General features: G+C 40.1%; 1 protein-coding gene across 1 annotated transcript in view; it reads right to left on the reverse strand.

The window, feature by feature from the left end:
- The window catches only part of LOC126346209 (twinfilin), an 85818-nt gene that overhangs the window by 11801 nt on the left and 52485 nt on the right, over positions 1-21532 (reverse strand). Inside the window, exons 5-7 of the mRNA XM_050002167.1 lie at positions 14592-14823; positions 11688-11831; positions 3683-3804 (exon numbers count right to left, since the gene is read on the reverse strand). Coding sequence (XP_049858124.1) covers positions 3683-3804; positions 11688-11831; positions 14592-14823 — 498 coding nt within the window. The remainder of the gene's footprint in view (positions 1-3682; positions 3805-11687; positions 11832-14591; positions 14824-21532) is intronic.

Raw genomic sequence — 21532 nt, forward strand, 5'->3', positions numbered from 1 at the left:
GCAGCTCCATTATGCACTGGGGAATATTCACGTGGGCATCCATGGGTTCAGTGGAGCTCGTGCAAGGCACCATAAAGGCCAAGCAGTATTGTACACTGGTTCCACACCATATACTCAATTAAATAATGACCATGTTTCCCAATGACAGTGTCATTTTCCAGCAAGATAATGTGCCATGTCACAAGGCCAGGAGTGTAATGGAGTGGTTCAAGGAAGACAGTGGCGAGTTCCAATTGAAGTCCTGGCCCCCCCAACTTGCCAGATCTGAACCTGATTGAACACATCTGACATGTGACTGAACACGGCACCAGAACTCATAGACCTCCTCCCCGCAATTTAGATCACTTGTGTGTGCAGATGTGATGCCAACTCCCTCCACCAACCTACCAAGGCCTCACTGGTTCCATGCCACAACACGTCACTGCTGTTATCCATGCCAAAGGTAGTCATTCCAGCTATTAGGTAGATGATCATAATGTTGTGGCTGATCAGTGCACTTTCATAAAGATGCTGCACATAGTATTGAGTTTGTCTTAAGACATTGTTCATTGCTGTATCCTGTGTTGTCATTGAGTGTGAAACTGCCGACATGCCTCATTCTGCTGCCATGTCAAGTGAAGCCTCAAATGGTTGCCATGCTGACAGTCTACAGGGCTCAAGACTTCATGACACTCCCTGTGTGGGTGGTTGTCTTGCTGCAAACTGAGCAAACAATATGGCTGTTCTCTCAGGTGCTAGTAATGTGGGGCCTTAAGGATTCTGCAATATGCTGTGTATATGGCGCTCCAGAAACCAATGATGCCATATACACATGAACCTGACCAACGCAAGCACTCTCACATTAACAAATTGCAGTCCCGATAGGCCACAATCCTGCTGTATCTAATAGCAACATATACAGATAGATATTTATCCTTCCTACACACATGATGATGTCTCAAAAGTATAACATTAAAATGTAGTTTCTGAATGAGAAACTTCCTGCGTAATCATTCTTTATAGAGTGTGCCCCAGTATTCAGGGATATGACCGGGCAATCAGTCAAAGCAGAGCTAGAGGGCATGTGTTTTATGATAGTGAAGATGAACAAGGGCTCATAGCTCTTAAAGGCATGCATTTTGGAGCCCACATGTTCTAGAGAACTTTTTCTTGTTTTGGTTCATACCACCACCTCTTAAAATATGGAAAACAAAGAGCTTGTAGTCAAAGAGACTTGTTCCACAGTACTGAAGAAGAAGTACTCATAGCTCTGCAATCTCAAATCCAGGAGAGATTGCAAATCAAAATTAACATTTCACACTGTGATAAAATGTGAATGCACTTATTAGATATTACAAGCAGTAACCATCCATCTCTCTCTCTTTCTCAATTATGCATATTCAACAAATGTCATATGAGCAAAGTGAGTTTGCAAGAGAATAGTACACACATTCTTTACTAAAAGTGGCCACATTGCCTCCATCACATTTTTTTTTTTTTTAAATGGTCAGTAACTCTTGAATGATATGCTCAGGCATAACTTCCTAAGATTTTTTAAATAATCTAGAAGAACCAGCCATAAATGAGCTTGTGCTAGACTTGGTTCCACCAAAAGGCACCTCTTCCCAAGATTAGGTGTCTAATCTCTTCTCAAAAACAAAAAAGAATGTTAAGGAAACATTAATTCAGGTTGAATAACAATCTGAAAGAAAACTGACTGCATTCTTTCAAAAACAACCACCCAGGCAATCATCTCATGTGTGTTATGGAAACAGAAAGGCTGGATTGCAAAATGGGATTTGAAAACCATTCCTGACTGACCATCTAGAGTCTTTAAGCACTATGCTTAAGCATCTAGTACAAAACGGAAATAGAGCATTCTCTGTCATCATAGACTCTCAACGTCTCATCAAGGAGGCATCATGTAACCCCTACTAAAAAGTTTTAGAGGTCACGTCAGTCCACAAAACTTGAAAGGGGATACTCTGAAAATACATCAAAGCAACCTCCGAGGAAACCTTCAGATGCCGCCCCCCCCCCCCCCCCCCCCCATGGATAATGATAAAGGACATATCTCATTCCTACAAGGTCTGTTTAAAAAATTCTGGAACTTTGTCCACAAAATTTTTCTACACTTACCTTTTAATTATTATGCTTGGTCTCCTTCAAAATACTCTCCTTCACAATTGATACACCGCTCCCAATGGCATTTCCACTTTTGGAAGTAGCCTTGGTAGCCTATTGCTGGATCACACAAAGCCCAGTCTGTGAATTTTCTTTTATCTCACCTATTGTTGCAAATCTTTGCCCTTTCAATGGGATTTTCAACTTCAGAAATAAAAAAAGCCTACAGAGACCAGATCTGGAGAGTATGAAGGATGAGGCAGCATAGTAATTTAATTTTTTGTGCAATAGTCATGCACCGGATGAATATGCGGGTGCATTATCGTGATGCAAGTGCCATGAATTATCTTGCCACATTTCAGGCTGTTTCCTTCTCACATTTTCTCGCAGGCATCTTAACATGTCCCAATAGTACCACTGATTCACAGTTTGTCCCTGTAGCATGCATCTAAATTAACTAATTCTTCGAAGTCAGCAAAAACTATTCTTCAAAGTCAGCAAAAACTATCAGCATGATTTTGACTTTTGACCTGACCTGATAAAGTCTTTTTGGTCTTGGAGAACATTTTCTGACCATTGTGAAGTTTGAATCTTGGCCTCAACATCATAACCATAGACCCGCATTTCATCACCAGTTATGATTCTCTTAAGGAACATGTCATTCTCACTTGCACAATCCAAAAGCTATTCACAGATTGCGAGTCGAACGACTTTCTGGTCTTGACCATTGAGCTGCGGGACAAATTTGGTGGCAACACAACGCATTCCAAGATTCTGTGTCAGGATTTAATGACATGATCCATAGATGTCGAAGGGCATCCTGAACGAGGGTCATCTGTAACTTCTGTCCAGCAATTTTTAAATCGTGTGAACCATCCACAACACCTAGTACGACTAGTAGGCTTCCTGCATTGTTTCGTGTGTCTCTGTAAAGGATTTCTTGAGTTTCATGCAAACTTTTATGCAGACGGTTGCTCCTCTAACTACTCATTGCTCCTCTAACCCTGCCATCTTGAAATTCGCAAACTGTGTGACACAACATTCTACTCAATACAGCACTGAACAATAACTAACAGACAAACAACAATGAAACTACTGGCAGTTACACATTAAATACAGGCGTGTGCAGGGATGCCAACCCCATTTCGCACCAACACACCATTGGCAAGAAATTATGAATGTTCTGGAATTTCTTGAACAGACCTCGTACTATAAAAACTCTTGATGACCAGGTTCTTATTGCTGTCTTGCTATTAAATGAGAACATATCATAGGCATAAACACGTTAGCATATGATCTCTCACACCGGATCATGAATTTCAGCAATTCCTCATGTACTTCTGTAACTGCCAATAAATTCTGTAAACTAGTTTCTTTCAGACATAAACACGTGACAATGTTGAACATGTTGGGTGCGTTAGGAATGGAAATGAAGTGATGTTGCTAATACGTGCTGGAATTTTCAAGATCAATAAGACTTTTCATACTACTAGAACATTCATTATTCTTATATGAGAAGAAATAGTAGTCTTGGTAAGCTGAATACCTACAATTGTAGTGTAAGCATAAACATCCTCACCTTTTTTGTAACTGAGAGACCAATTTCTGTCTCAATCGTTTCCAGGAGAGGACCTTTGCAGCTTGAATACAACATTCTCTCCTTTATTGAACACGAGTACCCTGGCATTGAATATATGAACACTGTAACACACAAAAATTTTAATTTCAGAAATAAGAATTTAATACAGTCTAAAACCACATTCTTAAATTTATGTAAAGTGCACAAGAATTACAAATAAACAGGGAAACACTTTGCTTTTTGGTAACAGTAGCAAATTTTTAATAGTTTTTAAGTTTATACATACATGCATATATACATGCATACATGTATCACACTGAATACCTTATAAAATAAAACATAACACCCCCACTCATATCAAGAATTGCTTGAATGTAGACAAAAGGCGCAGCTATGACAAAGGCATTTTAACAATACACAAACTTTTGCACCCTAATGGCAATTCAACAAAAGAAAAATATACTACTAGAACATTCATTATTCTTATATGAGAAGAAATAGTAGTCTTGGTAAGCTGAATACCTACAATTAATGAACGGTCACAATGCCCATATAGTAATAGGGACAGAAAGTTGGCTGAAACCAGACATAAACAGTAATGAGATCCTAAACTCAGATTGGAATGTATACCGCAGAGACAGGCTGCACAGTGAAGGAGGAGGCGTGTTTATAGTGATAAGAAGTGCAATAGTATCGAAGGAAATTGACGGAGATCCGAAATGTGAAATGATTTGGGTGAAGGTCACGGTTAAAGCAGGCTCAAACATGGTAATGGGATGTCTCTATAGGCTCCCTTGCTCAGCAGCTGTTGTTGCAGAACACCTGAAGGAAAATTTGGAAAATATTTCGAGTAGATTTCCTGACCATGTTATAGTTCTGGGTGAAGATTGTAATTTGCCGGTTATAGACTGGCAGACTCAAACGATCATAACGGGTGGTAGGGACAAAGAATCCAGTGAAATTTTTTAAAGTGCTTTATCTGAAAACTACCTTGAGCAGTTAAACAAAGAAACGACTTGTGGCGATAACATTAGATCTTCTGGTGACAAACAGACCCGAACTATTTAAAACAGTTAACGCAGAACAGGGAATCGGCAATCATATCGCGGTTACTGCATCGGGTAGGAAGATTTTTCTGTTTAGTAAAAGTGACAAATAGCAGATTACAGAGTACCTGACGGCTCAACACAAAAGTTTTGTCTCAAATACAGATAGTGTTGAGGATCAGTGAACAAATTTCAAAACCATCGTACAATATGCATTAGATGAGTATGTGCCCAGCAAAATCTTAAGAAGTGGAAAAGAGCCACCACGGTACAACAACTGAGTTAGAAAATTGCTGCGGAAGCAAAGGGAACTTCACAGCAAACCTAAACATAGCCAAAGCCTTGCAGACAAACAAAAATTACGCGAAGCGAAATGTAATGTGAGGAGGGCCATGCAAGAGGCGTTCAATGCATTCGAAAGTAAAGTTCTATGTACTGACTTGGCAGAAAATCCTAAGAAATTTTGGTCTTATGTCAAAGCGGTAGGTGGATCAAAACAAAATGTCCAGACACACTGTGACCAAAATGGTACTGAAACAGAGGATGACAAACTAAAGGCCGAAATACTAAATGTTTTTTTCCAAAGCTGTTTCACAGAGGAAGACTGCACTGTAGTTCCTTCTATAGATTGTCGCACAGATGACAAAATGGTAGAATCGAAATAGACAACAGAGGGATAGAGAAACAATTAAAATCGCTCAAAAGAGGAAAGGCTGCTGGACCTTAGATTTTACACAGAGTACGAGAAGGAACTTGCCCCCACTTCTTGCTGCAGTATACCATAGGTCTCTAGAAGAGCGTAGCGTTCCAAAGGATTAGAAAAGGGCACAGGTCATCCCCGTTTTCAAGAAGGGACGTCAAACAGATGTGCAGAACTATAGACCTATATCTCTAACGTCGATCAGTTGTAGAATTTTGAAACACGTATTATGTTCGAGTATAATGACTTTTCTGGAGACTAGAAATCTACTCTGTAGGAATCAGCATGGGTTTTGAAAAAGACGGTCGTGTGAAACCCAGCTCGCGCTATTCATCCACGAGACTGAGGGCCATAGACACGTTCACAGGTAGATGCCGTGTTTCTTGACTTCCGCAAGGCGTTTGATACAGTTCCCCACAGTCATTTAATGAACAAAGTAAGAGCATATGGACTATCAGACCAATTGTGTGATTGGATTCAAGAGTTCCTAGATAACAGAATGCAGCATGTCATTCTCAATGGAAAGAAGTCTTCAGAAGTAAGAGTGATTTCAGGTGTGCCGCAGGGGAGTGTCGTAGGACCGTTACTATTCACAATATACATAAATGACCTTGTGGATGACATCGGAAGTTCACTGAGGCTTTTTGCGGATGATGCTGTGGTATATCGAGAGGTTGTAACAATGTAAAATTGTACTGAAATGCAGGAGGATCTGCAGCGAATTGACGCATGGTGCAGGGAATGGCAATTGAATCTCAATGTAGACAAGTGTAATGTGCTGCGAATACATAGATAGATAGATCCCTTATCATTTAGCTACAAAATAGCAGGTCAGTAACTGGAAGCAGTTAATTCCATAAATTATCTGGGAGTAGACATTAGGAGTGATTTAAAATGGAATGATCATATAAAGTTGATCGTTGGTAAAGCAGATGCCAGACAGATTCATTGGAAGAATCCAAAGGAAATGCAATCCCAAAACAGAGGAAGTAGGTTACAGTACACTTGTTCGCCCGCTGCTTGAATAAATGCTCACCGGTGCGGGATCTGTACCAGACAGGGTTGATAGAAGAGATAGAGAAGATCTAACAGAGAGCAGCGCGCTTCGTTACAGGATCATTTAGTAATCGCGAAAGCGTTACGGAGATGATAGATAAACTCCAGTGGAAGACTCTGCAGGAGAGATGCTCAGTAGCTTGGTACGGGCTTTTGTTGAAGTTTCAAGAACATACCTTCACCGAGGAGTCAAGCAGTATATTGCTCCCTCCTACGTATATCTCGCAAAGAGACCATGAAGATAAAATCAGAGAGATTAGAGCCCACACAGAGGCATACCGACAATCCTCTTTTCCACGAACAAAATGAGACTGGAATTGAAGGGAGAACCGATAGAGGTACTCAAGGTACCCTCCGCCACACACCGTCAGGTAGCTTGCGGAGTATGGTTGTAGATGTAGATGTAGAAAACATTCCCTATTCCTCTCAGTTCGCATGTCTTCGTCATCCAATCCCCCCCTCCTGCCTTTCCACAAACAGACATACAGAGTGGTTCAAAAGCTATACAAAAGTTGACAACTGTAAGAAAAATGTTAACACTTCTATAGCAAGGAATTCCCTGGAATTTTGTAGTAAAATCTTGTAGCTGGTTGTAAATATGGTGACGCTACAATCTAACAACATAGCAAGCAGATTTTATATTACAAAATAAGTAAATCGGTAGCACAAGTGTAGAAATGTCAGAAAAATTTAAGTAGGATGAAAACATTGTCATAAACTAAAATTTATGGGTTACCATAAAAAGTCAACAAAACAAGCAATACATGATATAAAATAACCACAGACAGATATTTGTAAGTAATAAGATGCTCTGTGGTGAAAGATGATGCTTTTGGAAATAAAATGTGAAATCAATTTGCCAGAAATATAAATCACATTTTCCATTGTACAAGTGATGATACAAACAACTGTTTGATTATTAATACGCCAACTGAGGACCAAACAGATCAAAAATAAGTGGTAGTCAGCTAGCAAACAAACAAACTGCAACTCATTATGTTGCCCTATAAAGAGGTACTTGCTTACAGTGATTACTCGACAAAGAGAATCGTAGACCTGGCTGCAGTGAGAACTTGGCCGCATGACTAGGTACAGTGAAGTTCCAATTCCACATTACAGGCATTGTTTTCTCACACAGTAAACACACAATGATTGCAGAAAATATTGCTGCAGGCAAGAATGACGGGTTGCCGTTAATAGCATTAATTTTATTGATGCTGTGGAGGAGAAAGGTGTGATAGTGTCAACAGAGAAGTCAATGGATTGTGGTTCAAGTGGTACACAAGCAAAAGGTAAGTGGTCACATGTTTACTTGCAATGGAGTGTGCAGTGTGCACATTATAGATAGAGGGATATGGTGCCAACCAAAGTGGGAGTCTGGTATCTGCTCCAAGCTAGAAGCAGCACAATGCACAAAAGTGATATGGATGACAGGCAACAATTTCTGCATCACTATGAACAGTACAAGAAAATCTTTTCAGCTTTTTGCGCACAGATACGGAATTTAATGGAAGGAAAGAAATTCTGAAAGAGACTGTTCTATCACTGGGATTCAGATTTAAAAGGTGAAAAAATAAACAAGAGGACACATCTGAAAAGATGGAATATACTACATTTTTACAAAAAATGAAGCACCAGAATTAAAGCAGCCATTGGTTTCATTAGATGAAATATGAATTCATGCACATCACACTGTCAATAAACAGTGGAACAGTGACAAAATCAGAATGAGTACTGCCAAAAAAGCAGCACCACCCGAAGCATCCTTGTCATGCATGCAGACAGTGATACGAGTTATGTTTCATCTTCACTTCTACATGACAAACAGTAAAACTTTACAAAAGCAAAGAGATAAGAACAGAATGAATTTTAAAAACCTAGACAATGAAAGTTGAAATTTTAAAATTAATTATATATAGCCAAACAATGGAAAATCCAGGATGGAATGTAACAATATTATGAAAAGGAAAGTTGCCACTCACCGTATAACAGAGATGCTGAGTCCCAGATAGGCACAACAAAAAGACTGTTCCAAATAATGCTTTTGGCCCGCAAGGCCTTCAACAAAAATAATGACACGCACACGCATGCGCACGCAAACACAACTCACTCACGACTCCAGTCTAAGGCAACAGTTGTGACTACAGTTGCTTTAGCCTGCAGTCATGCGTGTGTGCATTGTGTGTGTGTGTGTGTGTGTGTGTGTGTGTGTGTGTGTGTATTGTGTGCATTGTGTGTGTGTGTGTGTGTGTGTGTGTGTGTGTGTATTTTTGACAAAGCAAGCCAAAAGCTTTATTTGGAACAGTCTTTTTGTTGTGCCTATTGCAGCTCAGCATCTCTGCTATATGGTGAGTGACAATTTTCTTTTTCATGATATTGTTATGGAGTACCGACCTTCTCTTGTTTATTCCAAAGACAAATTTTCCAAGAAAATGGTTCTCGTCCTACTGTCATAATATCATTTAGACCAGAGTCCTAAAGAACTAGTGTGAAACCTAAAAAGGTCCTTAATCGTAATATATCAAATACTGCATCCTACAGGCTTGGGGAGGGGGTAGTGGTGGTGGTGTGATATATGCTTTTTCTGCTAACAAGTATACCTCATTTGTCATCCAGCCTGGTGCAAGCCCTTTGACGTGACGCCACTCTGACAACTTGTGAGCCAATTTGGCTGCTTTTCTATTCAAGAAGTTTCTCATTAGGCGTCACAATGGTAAGTGGACCTCCTTTCAGAATTTTCCACCACAGAAAATCTGATGTGCACAACAGGGAATCGAACCCAGCGAGTTGGTGGCACCAGAAAAAATGCTAATCAATATGAGAGTGGCCTGTTTTTTAGCTGTGACATTGGAAGACTATAGAAAATAACATGTCATTTCAAAAAATTCATGATGATGATTGGAGAAAACAATATTTGACAGACGAGGAAACTGAAAATATAATAAAATCAGTCTGCTTGGATATGAACAGAGAGTTAGATTATCATCCATAACAGAAACAGCAGATGATGGACTGGCATAGCTTCAAAACAAGATAGCAACACCACTAGGGTAGTAGTGTTATGAATTCTGCCAATAGAGGTGAGATGTACTATATGTTACATTTCTATTCATGTTCTAAATAGGAATTTCATTCATTGACACTTAGAAATGTAGCTTGTGAGAGCATTCCACCTGTAAGAATACTGGAGTGCCCTTTATTAACTAACTCCCCTCCCTGTTTCTCAGGCATAAACAGGCCTATGTTGCCATCCTGGCCTGATCTTTGGTTTCCTTTGGCAGGTACTAATTTTATTATCTGCCCCTTTAACAGTGTCTGCAAAAGTTTCGTTTTCTAAGATACTGGAATGGTTGCTTATTTAATCTGTTGTCTCTCCCTGTCGTGAAATAAATTTTCATAAGTTATGGTTTTTACTTCTTGGTTGAGAAGTCAGTTTTTCCCCTACCTTTGTGTCTATTTTTGCTCTGTGTCATATGAGTCTACAGTCAGTTGCAATTCAAAAGCAGTTTGGGATAGACAATCCTAGGTAAATTTCTCAATGCTGTAGTTTGATAAAATAAGCACAAATTTAATTTTTAAATCAATTCAGACCTTGCAAAGTCCATTTTTACTTTCCCTTTGTTGCAGAATGTTTTAAGAACAACATAATGTCTTTCTTGGCATTTTCTACTAAATTATGACTTCAGTCATACCCAATCATCATGGCCAATGCCATACCAATCATCACGCCCAATGTTTTCCCGCCAAAGAATCATTCTTTAGAGCTTGTCCTGCTTTTGTATTAACCTCTGTTTTATCCTCTTGCTGTGGAAGCTCCCACCATTTGTCAGTGATTGAAATTCTTCATAGGTGCAATCACCCCCTCATCAGAATATGAACGTGGTGGTGCACAAATGTGAATGATTTACGTGAAATTTAAAAAAAAATCCAGAGTGAATGAAAGTAATTAAAACTATTACTATACTCTGATAAAAATTACTTGTTAGTTGATACTTCGTACACTGAAGCTACTTTTCTCCAATCACAGCACTCAACATCATGCCGGAACGGTTTTCTGTTCCAAACTGCCACAGCAAATGGTCCATTCACTTCCAATTCCTTGTCTGGTTTGTTTTCTTGGTCTGTTTCAATCCTGAATTCTGGGTCTGGCTCAATTATTTCATATTTCATCAAACATGATAACTGCACCACAAACAACACACACAATCACAATGATGGTACTGAAATGCATTTCATACACGTCACTATGCAAACACTGCTAGATTCTTTCACCCAAGATGTGATTCAGCATCACATATTCAATCATCATCACAGATATCAGGCTCCAGCAGATAAGCTTCAAATGGCACTGCATGAGGCTGACCATTTTGAAGGCACCAAATCATGGTTGCATCTGGTTCAGCACAGGAATAAATACAGTGCTGTAAATACAAGTGGTTGTATGGTCTGGCGGTAAAGTTTCGATCCTGATGTACATAATGTGATGGGTTTGAGTCTTGATATGGGATAAAAGGTTTTATATTCTTAAATCTTTAGCAAAATGACTGATTATTGTTTTTATTCAATTAATCAGTTGAAATGTAACTTTTTTAAATTTTAATCCTTTGCCATATATCTTTTTATCATTGTATTGACTTTATTTGTGCTGATTTTTTTCTTTCTATCATTCACTTTTTTGGTTGAAACCAAGCTGTGTCACCTATCACATGTAACCAAACTGCCAATCAGGACTGCTCATTGGTTGGCAATGTGTCAGCTTGTGTAGCCAGCATGAGGATAGGTTTAGGTAAACAATGAAAGTGACAGATTACAGTTCACTTTCAGAGATGAAACTGAATTTTTTCTGTCTTTAGTTTGCTCATAGAGGTCAGCTTTAATCACCATGAACAATGCAAATGTGATTAATAGCTGGTTAAGTTAGGACATGAGTGTAAATTCAGGGCTACAAAAAGTGTCGTCTGCCTTAGTTCAGTCATTGGTCACTTAAAATCATCATACCTGATGGCAGCTGCTTATAACATTGCTCTAAGTTCCCTCTTGTAAAGTGACCTGCCACATTTGCATGTTGCCTTTAAACAAGTGGCAGCCAATGTAGCTACTCTGTACTGGTAAGTTACAGACATCAACTAACAGGCAATTGTCATCTTACTGCAGTTTGATACGCACAGAATCACAGCATATAAGACATAAATGTTACTCTCACCTATGGTTTCCATGTAATCACCTTCATGAGTGTGCTTGAAATTATATAAGTGATAGCGGGCACTATCAGTAGGAACTTTCTGGCTTAATTTAGCTACAGGAACATTTCCAGCACTGGCAAGATGTATCTTTTCTTCATTGAGATCTGCAAAAGTACACAAGAAAATCATACAATATTCAAGAATTTCCAATGCGAAGCATATTGATACTCCTAAATTATGACGACTTTATGACACATGAAACTTTATAAAAAATAAAAGCAAACAACTGAAATCAGGAGAGAGAGATCTTTATCTCCCACACTGGTTAACCAAAGTTGCCTTACAAAGCAAAACATAGTTTTAGGATGGTTCCACCACCACCACCACTTACAGCAGTAGTAGTAGTAGTAGTAGTAGTAGTAGTAGTAGCAGTAACAGTCTTAACTTTTGTTTTTGCACAATGACAAGCATACTATTTCTATTCAGCCCGGTTTACACCAGGGCAAACGACTATCAGCAAATAAGAATTCTCTTTATCAAGGTGGCAGGCATATCAAGCAAAGAGCATTTGGGAACTTCCAGCATGCTGGAATAGCTTGGGTCAGCAACTTTTGAAGTCATTAGAATGAAAAACCAGTCCAAGTTGCAAATTTTTACTTTTTATTCATTTGATAAATAGTTTTGGGTTGAGACGCATTTTCAAATCATCATAATGTAGTCAAAAATAGCATTTCCGAAGATTCAAAAATGTGCTTTGAACATTAGCAGTGATTTGAAAATGGGTCTTGGACCAAAACTATTTATCAAGTGAATAAAACGTAAAAATCTGCAACTTGGACTGGTTTTTCGTTCTACTGAAAGACCATTTTGTTGTGTCAGGTTCATTTTCACTGGTTCCCACCTCTGTCCATGGCCGTAGGTGTTTCAATATATCATCAAAGGAACTATCTGTCCCCTGTATTTCGGTGCTAACAGTGCACAGAGCAGCAGTTTGCTGTTTTGTATGCAAACTAATTTTGTTGCTGACTTGAGTTGTGTGTGCAGTGGATGGATCGAATGCTGTTCATAGAAGAATGTAAGTATGTGTGTCTATGGGACCCAAGAGATACACAGCACAAAATGCTGCACAAAATGAAATATAACTGGTATGAAATAGCTGAAGCACTCAAAGGTTCAACAGGAATGTGAGAGAGAGACAATAAAATCATTCAATACTTCCAGAGGTGGAAATGAGTGCATAAGCACTATAAATTTCCTGAAAGTAAACAAATACAAAGAATGAAGCTATTGTGCAACCTGAAATGAAAATGTACAAAAGACCCAGTCATGCTTGCTGCTTAGGTTTATGTTAAGCACAAACACACTGTTCATGTATCACTATTATTTTAGACGTTTCCGACGGAATAACTGAGTAAAGGTTGGCTTGTGGGGGTTAAAGGGACCAGACTGCTACGGTCATCGGTCCCTTTTTCCAAATACTAAAAACACCCACAGAGAATAATAACGATCAACGGACGATAAGACAGACGACACAGAACAAGAGAAACGTAGACAAAGACCAGACAAGATGAACTAAAATCACACAGAGTGTGACGGTGGTTGGCCGACCATACAAACAAAAAGGGAAAAGCCAACCACCGAGAAACATATGGGGGGGGGGGGGGGGGGGGGGGAGGGGGGGGGGAGAGGGGGGGAATTCAGACAAATCGTAGGCCATAGGTCAGAATCAACACAAAAACTCACACACTTACATTAAGCGATAAAATCCCCCTGCCCGAATAAAACGCAGAACTATGTCCGCTATGGAAGAGTCGTCAGATAAAAGCGCAGAGAGTGTATCAGGCAGCGCAAAAGTCTGCCTGAGCACAGATAAAAGGGCGCACTCCAACAGAATATGGACCACCGTCAAGGACGCCCCACAACGACAAAGAGGGGGATCCTCATGACACAGTAAATAATTGTGCGCGAGTCGGGTGTGGCCAATGCGGAGCCGACAAAGGACGACCGATTCCCTGTGGTTGGCTCGCATGGATGACCGCCACACACTAGTCGTCTCCTTGATACGGCAGAGTTAGTTTGGCACGGGCAGGTTGCGCCAATCAGTGTCCCATAAATCGAAAACTGTGCGGAGTAATAGTGCCCGCAAATCAGTCGCTGGGAGGCCAATCTCCAAACTGAGTAAATAAAATCCTTTTCCTACAACAAAGCTACCTCTGCTCTAACAAATTATATAGCATTTATTATCAAGTGACCTGTTACAGGTTTATGTACATAGCACACTTCATTATTCATTTTTTGAAATCATCTTTCTTTTATGCACTTCAATCAAACCCTTAAAGTACTTTGCATGTGTCACTCAGAAATCAGGATCTATCTGAGATATAGCAGTTATTGAAATGCGAAAAAATTACAATGTCTCCAGTAGCTAATAACCAGAATGTAAGTGCTAACTTTCCTCAGATTAAGCTCCCTATCAGAATCAGTGTTCTGCTTTTAACCCCCCCCCCCCCCCCCCAAAAAAAAATTGTAATTGTAAGGATTCCAAATAATGTTCACTGTCATATACTGATCAGAGCCCTGATAAGACAGTACATTTCCTTCTAAAATACATTAACAAGGAAAACCATGCCTTCCCTCCCAATAAGTTAAAATAATATAGTTACAAAATTCCTGATTTTCATAAAACAGTTAATGATATCTTCTATGTCAGACAAATTGCTCTCTCTCTTATTAGTGCCAAGTTTTTCATTAATCACTGTACTACTCTTGAATGGGAAGGGAAGTGGCCAAGCAATTTTAAAAAAAGAACACAAATTTATACTTCATTTAACATGTTAAATCAATAACAGCAAATATGGATGATTAAAATAAGGACATAACTTACTCTACCTACATCTAAGGGCAACATATTTTCAGAGAAATACCTATCCTTAACTGTACATAGTTGTATGTGTCATCAAGCATTCCACAAATGGCTTGCCGAGCTTCTTTTGTGATAGGAAAGGCGACTCCTGACAAAGTCTGGTGTCTGGCATCAACACTAACACCAACTTCAGTGCGTTTGAGTTCTGCTAATTCTTCTTCGGCTGTTGTCAAAGGGGCTGGTTCCTTTGCAGCTTGTTTATGACGCATAAAGCCATTTAATGTAATGTCTTCCTGAAAATCAGAAAAAGGAATAATGAAAGTAAGTTTACATATACTGAATATTTACTTTAAATTAACTGAAGCACAAAATTAACAACAGAGGAACTTCTTCCAAACAGCAACTGAGATGCATGTAAATATACAGGATGAACATTAATAAAACTGACAAAATGCATGGAAGGATTCCTGATTGGAAACGGAGGAATTTTCAGTCAGGCATCCTTCCCTGCCATTTGTCAGTCTTATTAATATTCACACTGTATTTCAACAAAAATGTGCTACAGACCCTTTTTTATCAATGTGAAACAAATGACGGAATAGTTGTACGCAATGGGATTGTTTACTGGTTCGATAGAATTATTTCCCTGCACAATTCCATTTTGTACAATCATTTTCTCAATTTTGATCAACAGTTAACGTCTAGCTCTCAACGCCTTTGTATAGATTTATTTTTGTTTTTTAACAGCACCAATGACAAGCTAGTCACACACTGTGACTGGTTTCAAGTTTCCAGTGCAGATCTTAAAATAATAGAAAAATATCGTCTACATCTAACTGAACTATAACTGTCAAATGAACAAGCAAACAACAACTACAAATTAATCATACCAAAAGCCCAGCACTAACAACTTCATGATACTGAAGCCATGCATTGTCATCCTAAAATGACTTGTCGCATGTGCACGTACTTATTGGGTTGGTGCACAAGTTTGTAATGTTTTTCCACAAGTTTAATAAACACAACAGGTATCCATCACAAATTATAGCCATCATCAATAACATATTCTCCTTCACTATTTAAAACAGTCTGCCAATTCTGGGATAACTTTTTGATCCAGTGACAGTAGAAATCTCACGATTTTGAGGTGAACAACTCACCGAGCGATGTTTGGAATGCATTTTCATCCTGAAAGGAAGTTCCTTGAATGTTGTTGGGCAGGGAGTGGAAAGGGTAAAAATCTGAGGACACAATATCAGGTGAATAAGGTGGATGTGGAATGACTTCCCAACACAACTTTGGAATCGAATGGGGGAGAAAGTGTTGAGGTTGTGAAGAAATGACGATAGGATGTCTTGAAGAGATCATCAATGAACCTGAATCAGACTAGGGATTTGACATTTTGGGAGGTTATGGAGTTCTCCTGTAGATAGCCCATGAACAGGATGGCACAGGAAGATGCCATGTGGATGCTCATGCTGTCCCATGGAACTGTTTATATACCTTCCCTTCAAAGGAGAAGTAGTTGTGAGCAAGGTTAAAGTTAATAAGCAGTGTGTATACGCGGACAATAAAAAAAGGGTCCCAGATTTCCCAGTTAAATATACACTTTTCCAAAGTATTGTGAGTCGGGGTTTTGTGACCCTAGATACTGAGCAGCAGTGATAGAAGGGAGCGAAGGTAATTATTTTATCAGGGATGGCACGATGGAAAACAACACTTTGTGGACAGTGGAAAGGGTTCACTATCAATAATTTATTGACACATAGGACCCTTTAAACAGAGTAATATACTGTGTTTTAATTTGCTCAATTCCTTGTAACAGCAGTGCAGCGCAGTGTCGTAGCGGGCAAATTCCAGTGACTGCTGAAGTAGCAAAGGCTCATCTTGCAGCAGAGGGCCAGGTGGCGTATTCTTCCATTCAGTACTATACCTGTGATCCACTGTAGTGGCAGCGTGGTCTTCTCATTGTGAATTTGCTCGTTGCATTATTAACAAGCTGCTACAGTGTGGTGTTGAGTGCTTCGTCTCTGAATTGAACCAGCAACCCTCAGGTTCGACATCTTCTGGTGAAGTTAATCAACCCCTAGGTTCACACGATGACCCAATTGGTGAGGTCGTACTCCCTTCATCCTCACCAGCCGCCTGGGTAAGTAACACACAAACTTCTTTCTGGTAACACCTGGGATGTCATCTTCTGCACTGACCAATTGGCATGGTACAGACATCATCTTCTGTCGAGCAGCGTAGCAGCCAAATTGTTTCAGTGAAGTATGACGTCCACTTACTAACCATCGGTCTGTCTGTCCAGGTGATGTTTCTTCATTTCTTCTTTCTTCCCTCAAAGGGTCCCATCATGCCCGTTTGTTGGAGGTAATGTCGCGATGTTTCCAGGGTGGCGACTGAAGAGTCAGTCTTCAACCTACGCTTCTCACATTGGACAGAATCATGACCAATGTTGACACATGTGCTGTCTTTTATTCTCTTACCTCTATACTGGAGTGGTCGGGCATTGTCCTGTCATCGTCCTCTGCATCGCCAGATACGTCACGCACATGAGTTCAGTATGATGACAGTTCCTGAAGCACTGACCAATGATATGCGAACTGCGCTGGTCATTACTCTCCTTGGAAACACTGCCCGTCTGCTCAGTCATTGATCTGTCGAAGTGCTGAATGCTGCTGCGCAAACTCTGCTGGTCACTGGCCTCCTTGCTCGACTGCTGCCACTTCCAAATATTGTGGCTTAATTTGTCAAAGTCTAGAATGTTCACTTAACATATATCTTAGCGTATTTTTCTGCCAGATCTCTTCTTTGAATAACCATAAATAACACATAATTATTATACACCCTACACAGGTGAACATAAACTTTTTCTATGTCAAGGGACATATACTCTCTCTTGTCAATCCTTTGAATGTTTAAGGTTTTATCCACTGGTTCAAAACATCCCGGCACTTCAGAACGTCTGATACATCTAGATATGACTGACAGATGGCATATATGTAAGGATCCTGTCTGATCACCTACTTCCATTCATGTCCATTGTGCATTCCAACGGACGTGGCCAGTTCCAGCTGGCCACCAAACTCCCCAGACATGAACATTATTGACCATATCTGGAATGCCTTGCAATGTGCTGTTCAGAAGAGATCTCCACCCCCTCATACTCTTACAAATTTATGGACAACCCTATATGATTCATGGTGTCAATTCCCTCCAGCACTACTTCAGAGATTAGTTGAGTCCATGCCATGTCATGTTGTGGAATTTTGCATGCTCGCGGTGTAGCAGTGTCTTTGCTCTTCAGTGTAATTCATCTTGCGTAACAGGAAATTTACTTTTAATGTAACACTTTTCAAAACCACCATTCACAGTATTTTCCTGAAACTCGTTAGAAATAGCTTTGTCTCAGCAGTCGCTAGAGAGCATCAGAAAACAGGTGTTACTGCGCATGCGCAGCTACAATGATGCAGAAATCCCGTATGTTCATACATATATAGCATTAAGAGGTCTTAAATTATCTCATTTTTGGTTCTTTATTATGACACAATGGCATACGTGCCAGAAGATGAAAACATGCACTTGAAATTCAGCAAAAGGTTGAAAGTAGCCAAAAGTGTGATGTGAAACACTTCTTTTCAAATTAATTAACTGCCTCTATGGAAAAGATTAATAAATTCAAATTTTCTTAAGCAAATCAACAAAAATAACTTCATTGTTTTGCAAGGCGATTAATGCTTGTCTGCCGAAAACATGGAAATGAGATAAAGGCAGAAAACGGAAACCAATAACATACTTTAGCCTTTCATAATTATGTGAATGTATATTAATTCACTTCATAGCTCCCAGCCACTGAAATTAGTTCTGTTTTCATTTGACTTGAGAGCTGTAAATGAAGAAGAAACAGCAAAACCACTAAATGTAAACACAGGTAATGTGGAAAATACCCTCCTCACTCCAACTCAGATTGCTCTGTAGATTCACGAATCATGCAGCTTTGGCATGCCAAAAATTTTATTGAGGTAACCAGAAGCAGAAGATGGTACTGGTCATATATGACTCAATTGTGATTGCGCATGAACTCACTGGCAACCACTCAAATGAACTAATGCAAACAGTTGTAACTTCATCCTCATCAAAAGCATTACGTTTTTCTGAAGCATTGCATAGTCTTCGTCCTAAAGCCTTTGATACATTTTGCTGTTGGCAGATGCTTGTGTGTGTGCGCACTGTGGTGGTGTTGTAAATGGTGCATTTCCTTTGAAACTTAAGTTTTATTTTCTTTTCTTTTCTCTCGTTCACATTTTATTGCTGCAGTATTATTGTGCAGTAAGGGGATTTGGTAAAATTCTACGTTATTGTATCTGTTGTTACCAGTCAAAATTACAAAAATTTAAACTGAGAAGTTAAACAATGATACATTCTCACAATCCTCAAAAATTTCCCAGTATTCACCATTTTTGCCTAGATGAAAAAATTCCCAGGTTTTTCTCGGATTTCTCAGGGTGTACGCGCCCTGGTAAGGTATAAGAAGAATGAGGTAGTGGGTCTGGGGTCAGAAGGATGTTGGGAAAGGTAGTGTTCAATAGTTGTAAGACCATAGGCATGAAAGATGTTCCAGTATAGGAAAGTGGAGTCAACAGTGACAACAGGGATCCAGGAGGTAAAGGGGGAGGGGGGGGGGGGGGTGGTGGGGTGTCGGTGAAGGAAGTGGTTGGTCATTGATGTAAGAGGCTAGATTATGGGCAATTGGTTGGAGGTGTTGGTCAATGAAGGGAAAATTCTTCCAGTGGGGGCACAATAATCAACAACAACAGAGCATCCAAAATTGTTGGGTTTGTGGATTTTGGGCAGCATACAGAAGGTGTGTGAGTGGGGTGTTATAGGGGTGAGAAGGGAAATGGATTCAGGGGAGAGGTTCTCGGAAGGCTCTAAGGATTTAAGCTGGGTTAGGGGTTATGTTGGACTTCTGGGATGAGATCAGACTGGCTGAGTTTATAGGTGGAGGAGTCAGGTAATTGGCAGAAGCCTTCCACCAGGTAGGCACCACAATTCATTACAACAGTGGTGGAACCTTTGCTGGCTGGTAGGAAGATTAGGTCAGGACTTGTTTTGAGGTTGTGTAAAACTGTCCTTTCTTCAGCTAAAATGTTGGAGTTCTAAGGAAGGCATCCCCCCCCCCCCCCCCCACACCTACCCCACCCCTCAGTCACCAAACATTCATTGTGGCTGTTTCTTCTCTCCGCCACCTGTACTCTGCTATCCCTTAGCCTTCTTCATTGCCCCCTCCAGATTACTGCTTGTGTTTGTGAGGTGCGCTTGCTTGTGTGAATGAATGTGTTTTTTTCCCCCCTCTTTTGAAGAAAACTTTGGCCAAAAGCTAATGCGTAAGTGTCTTTTTGTTGCGTCTGACTACAACTCAACATGTCATCTTTACACTGCATACCAATCTATCTTTTCCTTATACTGTTGACATTCCAACTGGAGTTTCCATTGTCTAACTTTTTGTTTAATATTTTGATAATTTTAACTTCGGGACCATCTAATCGGAAACTGAATAAAACACATTTTTTGTTTCATACGTACTCCGCCTTTACTGTTTGCAAGACCTTCAATGGCCTGGAAGATATAGATATTTTTGTTCATATTATTTAGTTTACATTTAGGTTGTTGTCTACAGAGTTTATAAATACTCTATCACTTTTTGCTTTTCTATGATGATGTAGTAATTTAAAGCTCTACTTGTGTGTGTGTGTGTGTGTGTGTGTGTGTGTGTATGTGTGTGTGCCGGTATTTACATGAATCCATATTAAAGCAAATAAATAAAGCAAACACATATAATAACTGATACCACAGAAACACATTCAATATGTAGAACAAACATTCAACAAACTGGCAACATCATTCAGAATATAATACCAAAATGCTGTTCAGTCCCTACTGTTGGGAAATTTAAACTGTTAACTTTTCACACATTCTGAATATATACTGGATCTAGTAGCTAGATATTGGCTTGTCCAATTTCATGACTGTGTGTTTTTGCGTGTTTTATTTATTGTGCCTATCTACAGGCACTTTCCGGTAGACAGGAACAATAAAATAACACACAAACACACAAAATTTCGAGCTTTTGCAACAGGCGGCTGCTTCGTCAGGAAAGAGGGAAGGAAAGGAAAGATGAAAGGATGTGGGTTTTAAGAGAGAGGGTAAGGAGTCATTCCAATTCCGGGAGCGGAAAGACTTACCTTAGGGGGAGAAAAGGATATGTATATACTCGCGCGCGCGCACACACACACACACACACACACACACACACACACAGACACAGACACAGACACAGACATATTTAAAGGCAAAGAGTTTGGGCAGAGATGTCAGTCGAGGCGGAAGTGTGGAGGCAAAGATAATGTTGAATAACAGGTGAGGTATGAGTGGCGGCAACTTGAAATTAGCGAAGATTGAGGCCTGGTGGATAACGAGAAGAGAGGATATATTGAAGGGCAAGTTCCCATCCCCGGAGTTCGGATAGGCTGGTGTTGGTGGGAAGTATTCAGATAACCCGGACGGTGTAACACTGTGCCAAGATGGGCTGGCCGTGCACCAAGGCATGTTTAGCCACAGGGTGATCCTCATTACCAACAAACACTGTCTGCCTGTGTCCATTCATGCGAATGGACAGTTTGTTGCTGGTCATTCCCACATAGAAAGCGTCACAGTGTAGGCAGGTCAGTTGGTAAATCACGTGGGTGCTTTCACATGTGGCTCTGCCTTTGATCGTGTACACCTTCTGTGTTACAGGACTGGAGTAGGTGGTGGTGGTGGTGGTGGTGGTGGTGGTGGTGGGAGGGTGCATAGGACAGGTTTTACACCAGGGGCGGTTACAAGGGTAGGAGCCAGAGGGTAGGGAAGGTGGTTTGGGGATTTCATAGGGATGAACCGAGAGGTTACGAAGGTTAGGTGGAGGGCGGAAAGACACTCTTGGTGGAGTGGGGAGGATTT

The sequence above is a fragment of the Schistocerca gregaria genome, chromosome 1, assembly GCF_023897955.1.
Source record: "Schistocerca gregaria isolate iqSchGreg1 chromosome 1, iqSchGreg1.2, whole genome shotgun sequence".
Classification (NCBI taxonomy): domain Eukaryota; kingdom Metazoa; phylum Arthropoda; class Insecta; order Orthoptera; family Acrididae; genus Schistocerca; species Schistocerca gregaria.